This window comes from Paramisgurnus dabryanus, chromosome 10 (assembly GCF_030506205.2).
Source record: "Paramisgurnus dabryanus chromosome 10, PD_genome_1.1, whole genome shotgun sequence".
In the NCBI taxonomy this organism is placed as follows: domain Eukaryota; kingdom Metazoa; phylum Chordata; class Actinopteri; order Cypriniformes; family Cobitidae; genus Paramisgurnus; species Paramisgurnus dabryanus.
In genome coordinates, this window is record NC_133346.1 from 11,838,879 (window position 1) to 11,851,576 (window position 12,698).

General features: G+C 38.9%; 2 protein-coding genes across 4 annotated transcripts in view; one reads left to right on the plus strand and one right to left on the minus strand.

Annotated features, from left to right (window-relative positions):
- alcama (activated leukocyte cell adhesion molecule a) overlaps nucleotides 1-2,216 on the plus strand; it is an 81,119-nt gene extending 78,903 nt beyond the window's left edge. Inside the window, exons 14-15 of one of the 2 annotated variants that reach the window (XM_065258793.2) lie at nucleotides 436-550; nucleotides 777-2,216. In XM_065258793.2, coding sequence (XP_065114865.1) covers nucleotides 436-520 — 85 coding nt within the window. In that variant the 3' untranslated portion in view covers nucleotides 521-550; nucleotides 777-2,216. The remainder of the gene's footprint in view (nucleotides 1-435; nucleotides 551-776) is intronic. The other variant, XM_065258785.2, reaches the window with a different exon arrangement.
- An 83-nt stretch (nucleotides 2,217-2,299) lies between these two features.
- cblb (Cbl proto-oncogene B, E3 ubiquitin protein ligase) overlaps nucleotides 2,300-12,698 on the minus strand; it is a 60,216-nt gene continuing 49,817 nt past the window's right edge. For both annotated transcript variants that reach the window (XM_065258772.1, XM_065258764.1), the window contains 9 exons: nucleotides 11,747-11,914; nucleotides 11,310-11,672; nucleotides 10,339-10,424; nucleotides 8,216-8,338; nucleotides 8,067-8,131; nucleotides 7,574-7,678; nucleotides 5,673-5,828; nucleotides 4,140-4,259; nucleotides 2,300-3,822 (listed from right to left, as the gene is read on the minus strand). In XM_065258772.1, coding sequence (XP_065114844.1) covers nucleotides 3,572-3,822; nucleotides 4,140-4,259; nucleotides 5,673-5,828; nucleotides 7,574-7,678; nucleotides 8,067-8,131; nucleotides 8,216-8,338; nucleotides 10,339-10,424; nucleotides 11,310-11,672; nucleotides 11,747-11,914 — 1,437 coding nt within the window. In that variant the 3' untranslated portion in view covers nucleotides 2,300-3,571. The remainder of the gene's footprint in view (nucleotides 3,823-4,139; nucleotides 4,260-5,672; nucleotides 5,829-7,573; nucleotides 7,679-8,066; nucleotides 8,132-8,215; nucleotides 8,339-10,338; nucleotides 10,425-11,309; nucleotides 11,673-11,746; nucleotides 11,915-12,698) is intronic.

The window sequence follows — 12,698 nt, forward strand, 5'->3', positions numbered from 1 at the left end:
AATTTTTTTTCCATTTTAAAGTTTTCATAAGTAGTATTGTTCAGTTACTGGACATTTATTCGTACATAAATCTGTCCATTTTCTTTTTTTCTGATATAGTGTTATTTAATGGTCCAATTACATGCAGATTAAACAAATAGTTTATTTTTGTTTTAAATTTTTTTTTTACATTTTGTGATTTAATTGAAAGTAATAAATTGCTTTTTATCAACTCGTGAACCCTCTTCGTTATTTTTCACTTTGCAAGCAAATTATGCATATTGGATGGCAATATTATGGGTAATGAAGGGATACCCAAATGAATTATATTGCCAAGCAAACTGAAGTAAATCATTTAGTTGTATTAATTATTGCCTGGTATGCTTAAACATTTGTTGCCTAGAAGCAAGATTGAGCACTTATATTATAAGATAATAAAAAAACCTGTTCTGTTAGACAAGGCAGCTGGAAGACTGGAGAGAAAGAGGCGGGCACTTCAGAAGAGAGCAAGAAACTGGAGGAGAATAACCATAAAGTCTAAAGGAGAAGAGAGCCATCACAGATGAAGAAGGTGAGGATTTCAGTCTCATCACTTTTAAGATGATAAAATTCAGGAAGAATTTCACAAGTCAAAACTATATGTGACGATACGGTGTAAAAACTGTGGAGGTTCTTTGACAATACAATGCAACACTGACTGTGATATTACCTTAGTATACTGTCCTACCAACTAATTTATGGTCAGGCAGCATTAACGTGTGTTCTCATTGCTGTTGTGCATGTGTTTGATATTTCAGGTATTATCCAAGAAAGAGGCCTTGTCACACTGAATGTGCTGTACTACACACTTCAATCATCTAACTCCAGACATCTGATTGGACGCACAGGCTGCTCGTGTGCATCATGCAGAATGTTTCCAGAATATTTCCTAAAATCAAGATGAACAGTTTGCTAAAAAAAAGAAAAGAAAAACAATTTCCCACCACAAGCCAAGAATATAAAACCACCTGTGTTGTAACTTTAGTCTGCACTGAGGACTGCCTTTAGTTCGGTTTGGATTTGACTTTTATTTTTGTTTGAATGTTCTTGTTTTATGCGCATTGCTGATATGGTGGGCACAGCTGTTACTTTTCCCCCCTCTATAGTAAAAATACTGTAAATTCGCTGTACACTTTTTAGGCCTATGTAAATAAGGGAAATACGTTCTCTCTGCGTAAAGTTGGGATTGTAGAAATAAGGATGGGTTGGGACGCGGCAATGAACAGGCCGGGTCCTAAGACGACACGATGACTTCACTGCTGTTACATTCTCTGAATCATTTTTGTGTATGTCATGTTTTATTTATTGGTACCGCTTTACAACGCTGCCCCTTGAAATACACCGCTAAGTAGCGTAAATGAGTTTAGGTTTCAAAGAAATTTAGTATAGCTAATGAAATGACCCCTTACACCCAGTGGCCTTTAGTTTGGATTGCATGATGTCATAGTTACGTAGGGCTCGGACCACCAAACGCTCCATTAGTTTAATGTAGTTCGAAAGACAAAGTGTGACTGCGGTCAAGTAGCCATATGAAGTGATCCATATAGCATATTAGACATGCAAAAGTCCCTTTTGATATCAGACTGGACTGTAGCAACCTTGCATGAAGAAGATTCTTTATTTTTTGGGTTGGAAATATAAATTTACTAGGCCATGAGTTATTTAATTAAGCCTTATTTGAAAGACAAGTCAGTATTTGTACTGGAAGGCGATGTTAACCTCATACAACTTAATAAGCTTTTCGTCAAAAGGTTTTGCACTTCCCTAAGACCACAAAAACTACATTTAATAGTATTAAAGTCTTGTTTGTCAGGTAATGTCCAACACTGTAGTCTTTAGGGTTTGTTGGAAACATTTTTCCGTTCGTTGTGGTCTGAAGAAGCGTGCTGTAAATATGTCTGAATGTCTAGCTTGTGTTTGGTTATATTTATATATTATATAATGTGTGAGAAACGCAAGGTTAGCTGTGCTTCTGCTTGGTCAGTGAAGAGTCCGAAGTCATGTTTTTATTTAATTCCTTAAAATGTACGATCTCACTTTGTCGCATGATATTTAAAGCGATCCTGATTTTGTTTTTTTGTCTTCATAAAATGTTGATGAATGCTGTAAATGTCTCATGCATATTTAAACCATCAGGTCAGCAGTGAAACCAAAGAGGGCGATTGAAAAGAAGGCCATAAAGTATTGTAAATACTGACTTTTGTTTTTGTACTTTTGTTGACAATAAAGTGTACATTTTGAAAGAAAAAAAAACCCCTGTAGTCATTAAAACACAAGCGGCAGATGTTAATACTGGCTTTTATAAAACATTTTTTTCACAAGAACTGATCACGGGTTACCAACATACTGAAAGATGAAAATAATCTCAGAAAAAACTTTTTAACAAAGTATAAATTAATTGCACACGTCACTGGTTTAAATGATCCACAAGGCGCCAACAAACTAAATCTCTTGTAAAAAGAAGAGAGGGGGGAAATGAACCGAAATGAACGGTTTTCCCCTGCAGACCTGTCAAAGGTCCTCATCCGCAGGCCGACGGCAAGCTCCCGCTCGAGTTCAAGACTATCAGGTGTAAGATGGAGAGAAAGACCAGTGCAAAATTAAGTTTCAAGTGCAAGAGAGGACCTGATAAGAGAAACGACAAGGCCAGTGAGAAGTCTCGAAGCAATCCGGCGTCCATTTCCACGAGGCCTTTCTTGAGTCTTTATTATTAATCAAGTCCTTATCACGAGACTCGCATTTAACAGATGGAAAATGACCAAGTTTTGGCTGTAAATGTTTGGTTGTTATTTCTGCACTTAACTCTTTCCTACAGCACCAGTGTGGACTAACATGAGAGAAAGTCTTACTTCATCTACTGCTTTAAACGGCTCCTGTACGGCTTTTAAACAATGTCAAGAAATAGGAAACTGATGCATACAGAAGAAATGCAGACGTTGAATTTTGATGGGAAAGGGATTATGGGTCAAACCTTCTATTTACAGATGACATCAGCCCTTACATAAAGCCAAACCTGCTTGCACTTGGACTCTATAATGCGTATCAACTGAAACCTGCGTTGCACCACAGAAGCGAACGGGAGGTGAATAATGACATACAGATCTGGTTTGTCGTGATCATAGCGACTTAAGGACCAGACAGAGGGCCATTACTGTGAACTCATGACACCCGAGAGGCCATTAAAGAACTGGGAGATGTTTGTGTGTGCGTGTCGTAGGGTAAGGCAGGCAGCAGTGGCGGCATTGGCAAGAAATGCTTAAACGGCCTACAGACACTGGCGATACAAACAGTCGCATGTCCAGATGAAAAGTGTACTGATGGAGACCTCTCTCTCGAACAGCCGATGAGGTCTGAAGATAAATCCAGCAGCGTAAGCCACGACTTTCTTTCACAGGTTGTGTCCACACAACACTAAACGGTTACGTGGCTTTACTTTCCGCATCATTGGCGGTCGACGCGTGCGGGTGCGTTAAGCAAGAGGGAATCAGCCTGCTGCTGTGTTTGTAAGCTCTGCGTTAAGAGTCAGTCATAGTTTGAATAGTATCAGTTTGGGCTACAGGCCCTGCCTGGGTGCCACTAGCGCGAATTCTCGTAAAATGTTCCTCGCTACGTCCACTTTGTTCTGCGCTATCATCAGCGCCCTCTTCACGTCCTCGAAAGAGTAGCCTTCACCCATCAGTTTGGCAATTTTGCCGTCGACATTCTCTCGGGAGGATTCGTGCGGTCTTCTGTGGATGTCTGGTGGGATGATCCTGGGCAGTGGTTTGGGAGGTCTCTCGGGTGCCCTGAAGCAATCTTCGGCCACTGGGAGCAAAAATAAAGCAAACCTTTAGTCGTAATGGATTGAGAATGGATGTAGCATTCGACTAAAAACACATTAGAAGCCCATTACAGCCTAATAATTAATAATTTATAGTGCATTCATCTCAACTAATGGCTGAGTTTAATAAACCTGCGCAAGCATTATGTATTCGGAAAAAAAAACACTGCGGTACCCGCATGCTTTTTACAGGATCTGTTTTACAGGTTTATTTCTGCAGCATTCAAAGTGTGCCAACACCACGCACGCAGTGTTTTACCAATATAATATATACTGTGCATCATTATATAGTGTGAAGTACCTGAGGTGGGAGGCAGTTGATCATAGTCTTGTGGAGCTCTGAATGGAGTCTTACTTTCTGCCGTTTGTCTCCGCACAGGAGGATTAGGAGCGGAGTTATTCAATGCGTCTATAAACGTATCTAAAAGCAAATAAGAGATAGCAATACTTAAAATCTGACTTTCAATGTGCTTTTATCAACCTAGAAAATGTGAACAAGATCAACCCAGTAACTTAGTTTTTGTAAACCATTTTCTGAAAGCATGTGAAAAAATAGGTTTTTGACATTTGGCTCCCCTTGTGATGTCAGAAAGGGATAATACCGCCACTTAATCTGGCCAAACCCGACCACAACACTGCATTTAGTGCAGAGATCAACTCATTTGCATTTTAAAGGACACAACCAAAAACTGCACATTTTTGCTCACACCTACAGTGGCAATTTTAACATGATATAATAAATGATCGATGGGGTATTTTGAGCTAAAACTTCACATGCGTACCCTGGGGACACCAAAGATTTAAAAAATATATATTTTACTTAAAAATAAATATCTTGAAAAAGTCTTGTGAAATGTCCCCTTTAATATAAACCTATAAAATAAAAGTCTCATTTATACTCCATTTATAATAGTTATTTTAGCATGTATAGAGACAGTTATTAAACAGCATCTACAAATGTGACCCTGGACCACAAAACCAGTCATAAGGGTCATTTTTTATTGAATTCGGTCATTTTCTTGTCTAAAAGCTGAATAAATAAGATGTCATTTGATGTATTGTTTATTGATATATTTACGATAGAACATTTACAAAATATCTTTATTAAACATTATCTGTACTTATTACACGGCTCTCTGGAATGCTTGATTCTGATTGGTCAGTTGAGACATTTGCAGGTTCGTTCTTTTCAAATAATAACTGCTCCAAAGTATTAACGCATAGCCGGTACTACTTGTATGTTTAAAATCCCTCCGCGCCAATAAAGATTACCGTTTGTGACAAACACTGGACAACCACAATTAACAATGGTGGTACTATATCGTTTCGCGGAAAGATAAGAATGTTTATTCAAAACAAATATGCCAATAAAATGTTTCAAATTCATATTCATGTCCAGTTTTTTTTCCTTATGTGGCAAGTAGCCGTGTAATAAGCGGGATAATGTACAGGCAGCCTGTAGTTATCGCAAAATAAGCCCCTTCAGTGTGATACAAGACACTCCGCTTCGCTACCGGCTGCCTCTACATTATCCCTTACCTAATATTCTAATGATTTTGGCATGAAAAAAACAATACAATGTATTTATTGGCTATTGCTTATGTGAACATTCAGTTTATAAAAGTACATTTTTTTTTTTAATCACGTTTATTTATTTGGTTTTGTGCTTAAACCCCACCCAGATGTATTAACTTCCCCCATAAGTAACTTAAAATGAGCCACAATAATTACTTAAAACATATATTGTGTTTCATAATATCAAGATTCCAAACCCTTATATACAAGTCCACTTGAAAGTGTGTGTAAAAGAGAGTTCAGGGTGGGTTGCTCTCACCAGCGCTTAGCAGAAAGTGGTCGTGTCCAGATGAGGGACGGGCAGGTCTGGGAAAGGGTGAAGAGGATGAGGATTCTGTGAAACTATTTCTGATTGGGGGAGGAGGGGGAGGCTGAGAGGGTGGAAGAGAGTTGAATAGGTCCTCCATTGGAGATGCTGAGAGAGACAGAGAGAGAGAGAGAGAGAGAGAGAGAGAGACTTTTACAATACCATTACAATTCCTTGTCTCACCAACAGATGGGGCCAAAATATTATTCAGACAAGAATATATTACAACATATGAATTAGGATGGTATGAGTATGGATTGAACTGCAAACCATAAATCTTTATGGGGCAGTGTCCTGGACAGGGTTTAGATTAATTTAGGACTAGGCCTTTACAAACAAACTTGATAAAGCAACAATGCTGGTGTGCATTTTGAGACAAAACAATGTCACTGATATATGTTTAGATATGTCAGTGCAATAAAGGCATCTTAAACAAGCATTTTAATCTGGGACTAGGATAAGCCCTGTCTGGGAAACTGCCCCAAAAGATGTTATGATTTTGGATTAAACAATAAAACGTTAAATGCACACAAAAAAATGTTAAATGTATAATTCAAACATCATAATATACACACCAAAACAAATATGAAAAAAAGTTAACAGAGTTAAATTCAAACTCTGCATATTATGTACTTTAAATGGACAATACACTTTTTTTGAAAATATGCAAATTTTTCCGCTCCCCTAGAGTTAAACAATTGATTTTTAACATTTTGGAATCCATTCAGACAATATCCGCATCTTGCGGTAGCACTTTTAGCATAGCTTAGCACAGTGGTTCTTAAACTGGGGTCCGGGGCCCCAAAGGGGGCCGCCAGATGGTGCCAGGGGGGCCCCAGTTTTATGACATTTTGTAAAATAAATTAATTTATCATGAATTCTGTGAAATTAAACCTAAAAAAATAAGGCAGCACTACTTTGTACAATTTAATGTTTTGTTTAATTAAAATGTGAAGTTTTAGAACTGTTTTTGTCATAAATTTTCTTTGAGGGGGCCGCGAAGAAATGCACCGTGCACAAAGGGGGCCGCACGCTGAAAAAGTTGGAGAACCACTGGCTTAGCATAATCCATTGAATCTGATTAGACCATTAGCATCGCACTCAAAAATAACCAATGAGTTTTGATATTTTTCCTATTTAAAATTTGACCCTTCTGTAGTTTCATCGTGTACGACGACCGACAGAAAATTAAAAGTTGCGATTTTCTAGGCCAATTGGGAACTTTCAATAGCAGGGGTCTATTTTCAGGCACTGCGTAATCTCATTGCACCTCCTGCAACCATGGTACGGCAGCAAAGTCACTGATTATTATTATCTGGAATGAGAGTATAGTTCCTAGCCATATTGGCCTAGAAATCGCAACTTTTAAATTTCTGTCAGTCTTAGTACACAAAGTAACTACAGAAGAGTCAAGTTTTAAACAAGAAAAATATTGAAACTCTTTGGTTATTTTTGAGTGTGATGCTAATGGTCTAATCAGAGTCAATGGATTATGCTAAGCTATGCTAAAAGTGCTACCGCCGACCCGGAGATCAGCTGAATGTATTCAAAAACAGCAAAAATAAGATGTTTAACTCTAGGGAAGCTGTAAAATTAGCATTTTTATTTTTAAGTGGAGTGTCCCTTTAATATAGCGTGTAAACAAAGGCACCAAACATACACACTTCCTTCATATAACCTCTAAAACTTTCAGATTATAATATTAATAACAATAACAAAGCAGATAAGTATTTTTTGCCTAATAATGTAAAAAAAATAATCACCAAATCCACAACTAATCTGAACCCAAGCACTACCCTAATCAGGCAGCCAAGAATTTTTCCCCCTGAATAAGTAGCTATGCCATTGGCTACCTTGAGGGGGCAGTAGAATGTCGTAGTCTGAGGGCGTCCTGTTATGAAGGGGGCACTGTGTGGTGTGAGACACACCAGAAATCACTGAACCAGAGTCAAACCCACCTGAGAAACACAACAAAGGGTTAACTAGTTCGACTAGTCCAGACCTAAGACTCGCTTCTGAGATATAACACTGGCTTAATCTCAATTTCATAAACCGTGGATCCTCGTTTTGCTTAACTCCCAAAAAATACACCCGAAACTCTTTCAGTCACACTAAAAGATGAACATGCAAAAAAACAAAGATGGCTGATGAAAAACTTGTTTGATTGTGTACAGAATATGCAAACATCTAAAAATCTAAATCGTACATCTGAATCTGAAATGTCAGCAGGTTTGTGTGAGGGTTAGGTTTTAGAGGTTTGTTTCATGTACAGTAAATATCATTATCTTACAAGGAAAACCACTATATCTATGAAAGGTCTGAGTGTGCTTGTGTGCGTTTTCTCACCATGCTCTGGAGGTTTATGTTTCTTTATATCTGTTGAGAGATCTGATGCGCCGTTTTCTAAAGACCTTTATAGAGAAAAACACATTTAAGTGCGATCAGCAAGCTATGAAGAAATGATTTCAGTACTTTGGGTGCGAGTGTGTGTTTACCTGTTACGGAAGGGAACACTGATGGGTGGCTGTGTGATGCAGACAGGATGTGATGAAGGTATCTGATACTCATCCTCCAGTCTGTCTGTGAGATTTCGAGGGTTGGCGAAAGGGTTGGTGTGTCTAGAAAACAAAGAGTGTTCACAATTTTACCAATCTGACATCACACAATCAGAACCATGCTATCCTGTGATGCTTGGCTACTTCTCTAATTCTCAGATTACATTTTATTATTTTTTTTTAACTGCATTGCACAATAGGACTGGGTGATGTCATGGTACAGTATATACAGTGCAAATATCAATATAGTGTAAACTGCTTTGTTTATTTATAATGGGAGTGATTTAGTTTTGACATGGTCCGAATAAAGATTGTTGGCATGGCATGATCGAATGCACCATAAAATAAACATGCGTAAAAATTTATAAAAAATATTTATAAACAATGCTGACTCACTCAAACATCTACTATATGCAGTCTAGGAACTGAATGCTACGAGATTAGCTGTTTAATCACATAATGCTCCGACGCAAAGTCACAAGCCAAGCTAAGACAGACGGAGGCGTCTGATATTTAAACAGCCTGGCACCCAGAATGCCCATATGATGCCATCTAGTCAGGTATGATGAATAGGAGAGAGGTTAACCAGCTCTAGCTGAGATACAATGGGCCGTCGTCCAGCTACGTTCGATGTGATACTGCAATGCACCAGTAGATGGCGCATTAGATGTTTCCACATTCAAATGAATTAAAGATCTTTTCACAGCAAGGACTCATTTTCATGAGGGTTGAACAGTAATAGAGGTGTTAACAGAGTGTATCTTTAATAAAAACAGTGTGAAACCTCAAGAAAGAGGAAGAAGTGGATGAAATTGTGACATGAGACAGGCTTGACTTTCTTTCAGGAAGTATATAGTGCCCATTATAGCTCAGTAAGTTTATGTTAGTGTGAGATGATCATCACAAAGATGCCAGTGTATACACAAACACACAGACTTACAACACAGTGATCTCAACCTCTATAAAACACCAGTGACCATAGATGCAGTTTTATGGACACACGTGCGCACGCAAACGCTCAACACTGTTCTTCTGTGCTTTCTTAAATAACAACTATTGTACATTTATTTAGGCTTCTCAGTTTCATTTGACAATTCAGTGACAACAGAGCTAAGCTGAAAAGCAAACAGCTGCATAAATCTGTAGATATCGGAGCAATCAGATTAATAGATTTGTATATTTGATAAAGAATACGTGAGTTATGGCATTTCAATGCAGTTGCGGCAACATGACTGATAACAGCCTCTCATTTAATGCAGTAAATATTTTTATCAGCATTTGTCGATTGCTTAAGATTCATATCATATCAGTAACACAAACTGTGCAGGCTGACTGATGTTATGCTCCAAACTTTACATCTTATGGTTAGGTTAAATTTACATCATTATTTACAGATTAACAGTAATTTAGTCCAAAACCCACAGGCCTGCGTGCATTTGTGTTTGTGTGCACACGCGAGTGATTAAATGAATGAGTGAGACAGTGTTTTTTTATCATTCCCCCTAAACCTCACAGGATGTCCATCACTGCTGGGTCGGAGTGTGTGTGGATGCCTTTTGTTTATTTAAAGAGCACATGTTCCCCGGATCCTGGTGCTTTTGCATAATTGGTGCACATGTGTCCAAACATTGCTGTGCGTGCGTGTGTGTGTGTGTCAGACTGAACTCTATAGAGACATACTGTACAGGATGCAGCCTGTCCACATGATCCCTGGATCACATTAACACATTCATAAAATCCACATGATTTCTTTCATTTCACCACAAAAAAGAAAGCAGTAATTCCTTCATGGAACATCACAAATCCAGATTAACAAAAGAAAAGGGGAAAAGATGCTCTGAACTGCCGTTGAGATGAAATAAGCACATTTACGGTAAACCATGGGGGCTGAGGGGAAAAAAACAGCGTGCCTGACATCTGTAATCATATGAAGATCCAGCAGATGATAAGACTCAGTTTTGCAAGTAAAACAGCATTTGGAAGAGACTAAAGCCTGTATAGATTTATAATAATGATGATAATGTTGATATATTGCGCAGTATGTATGTGCATGTATTACTGACCTCTGGTTGTGGTCCACCAAGGGAGGGGAATGACGTGGAGGAGGAACATCATACTCATCACCAGGTAACAGACCGTTGATGAAAGGCTACAGAGAAATATGTACAATAATGTTATGCAACAAGTATGAGATTACGATTTTAAATAATTTATATTTATTTCAGTCTGCTTTAATAAAGGAGCGACTGGTGCAACTGATGCACACTTGCTGTGGGCTGCAGGCATTATGTTCAACAGAGATGTGTGGCTTGTGACTGGGGCCAAACTTTCATAGCCAAATTATAACTATAAATTATTCTATACACTGACACTACAAAGAGGCACAGAGAGGCAGAGAGAGAGAGAAAGACAATTGGTGGTTACATTTACAGTAATTGCACGCTGTAAACCTTGGTAGGAAAAAACACGCAAACAAAATTCTAGCATCTCTGAGATGTTTTTAGTTTCCAAAAGAGTTTAATGAGACTGACTCTCTCTCTCTCTCTCTCTCTCTCTCTCTTTCTCGCTCTCTCACATGATCTATAAATTCTCAGTAAGCAACAAATGTGTGAATTTGCATGTTGACGCATTAACACAGATAAATGCAAAAACCACATGCTGGGGTGAAACGGGTACTGCTATGAAAGGATAGTGTGCAAATCTTCCTTAAACCAACATTAATGCCATGGCCAAAGACAGACACCAAACAGAGCCAAATTTCACAGCCCTGCATTACTGTGAACACCATCACTGTTGCTTAGTAACAGTCATGAGCAAAAAATTGAATATTTATGGCCAAAAATAAGTAAGTAAGGGCTGGAGAATGGGTACAGAAGGTTCTAGATGATATACAACGTCCAGGCATTATTTTCCTGTTCTTATCTGATGACCTTTCCTGCTTATCACATTCCAACTGGATTTCTGAGCATTTCATGGGCCAGTATCTCATTTTACGATGCCTGCATGTAAACAAGAGCATCCAAATGTATCTTACCTTACTACACTCCGATTGGGTGTTGAGTCTGTGGCTAGTTCGGTTTAACCCCAGTTCGGCACCGGAGCAGCTGAGGGGTCTCCCGTTGATGTGAGCAGGTGCAGTGTGGGCGAGTTTAGGCGAGCGATCTGCAGCAGTGACCCTGCTGTCTGACAGTGGGGTGCTGTCTTTGGGGCTCCAGGCTTCCAGGGGTGCTCTTGGGTTTTGGGGCAAGCCAGACGAAGGGGGAACGAGCCAGGCGGCCCGAGCTTCTTGAGCAATATGAGGAGGGCGTTCTGGAGGAGGTGGGGGAGGAGGGTCTCTCTGTGGCGGTGGAGGAGCAGGAAGTGGCTTGTCCTGTTTCCTGGACATGCCTGGTGACGACTGTGAAAGGAAAAAAATTAGAAACAAAAAAACTAAACTACAGTTCAAAATCAGTGATCAAATGCATAACAAACCTTGGGAGAGCCAGTGGGGCTGGCAGCGGGGGATCGGATGAGATCTAGGCGGGGAGGTACAGGAGGAATGTTCAGGTGCGGACCCATGTGATCTGCAGCGGTTTTTCGACGCTCGCAAACGGGGGATGAGGTTGGGGACATTATCGGTGAGTTTTGGATATCCATGGACTGAGTAATAAAAAATAAGGATTAGTTCAAATGTACAGTGTAAATTAAGACAATTCAGTGCATTACCATAGGCAGAGTTTTGCGTTTGTGCTTGGGGAGATTAGTGAGAGAGTGCGGCTTCATGGTTTAAATTAATTAAAACTATTTTAGCCCTAAATTAATCAGTCTAACTATTAAATATTAAGATTAGACAAATAAAATATTAATTCTTATATTTAATAATTTTCTTAATCATAATTGCTCTGGTCTGGGGGGGCAGTGCCCCCCTGCCCCCCCCAACCTCCACCTATGTGCATTAGATGCAAAAAAAGTCATTTTGGCAATAACTTTCCGATATCTGATTCCAATTTTATTTTTAGGTTATGTATGTTGCCCTTATCTTCACACAGGTGTCATAGCAGAAAAACTAAAGCTATTCATTAGATTAACTATGGGCATCTTTCATCAAATTGGCGAACATAAAATATCCTAAATTATTTTGAATTAATCCTAAAGACTAGAATACAACAACTCAGTGTTGCACACATCTAAGTCTCAATTACAATAACAACACTTGAATAAAACGACACAGTAAATACAAAGAAAAGAACAAGGAAAAATTAACTCCTATCACGATTATGTGCAAAGTTCTAAAAAATTGGCCTACTGTCTCTATTAATTTCCTCAGGCAGCTTAGGGTATTCAGCTCTAATCAACTAATAGTCTGATTAGCATTTCCATGAACAAAGCAACTAAAACTGTACAGCTTTAAATTGTCTGTGGTGCAGAAAAATAACTCCGGGTG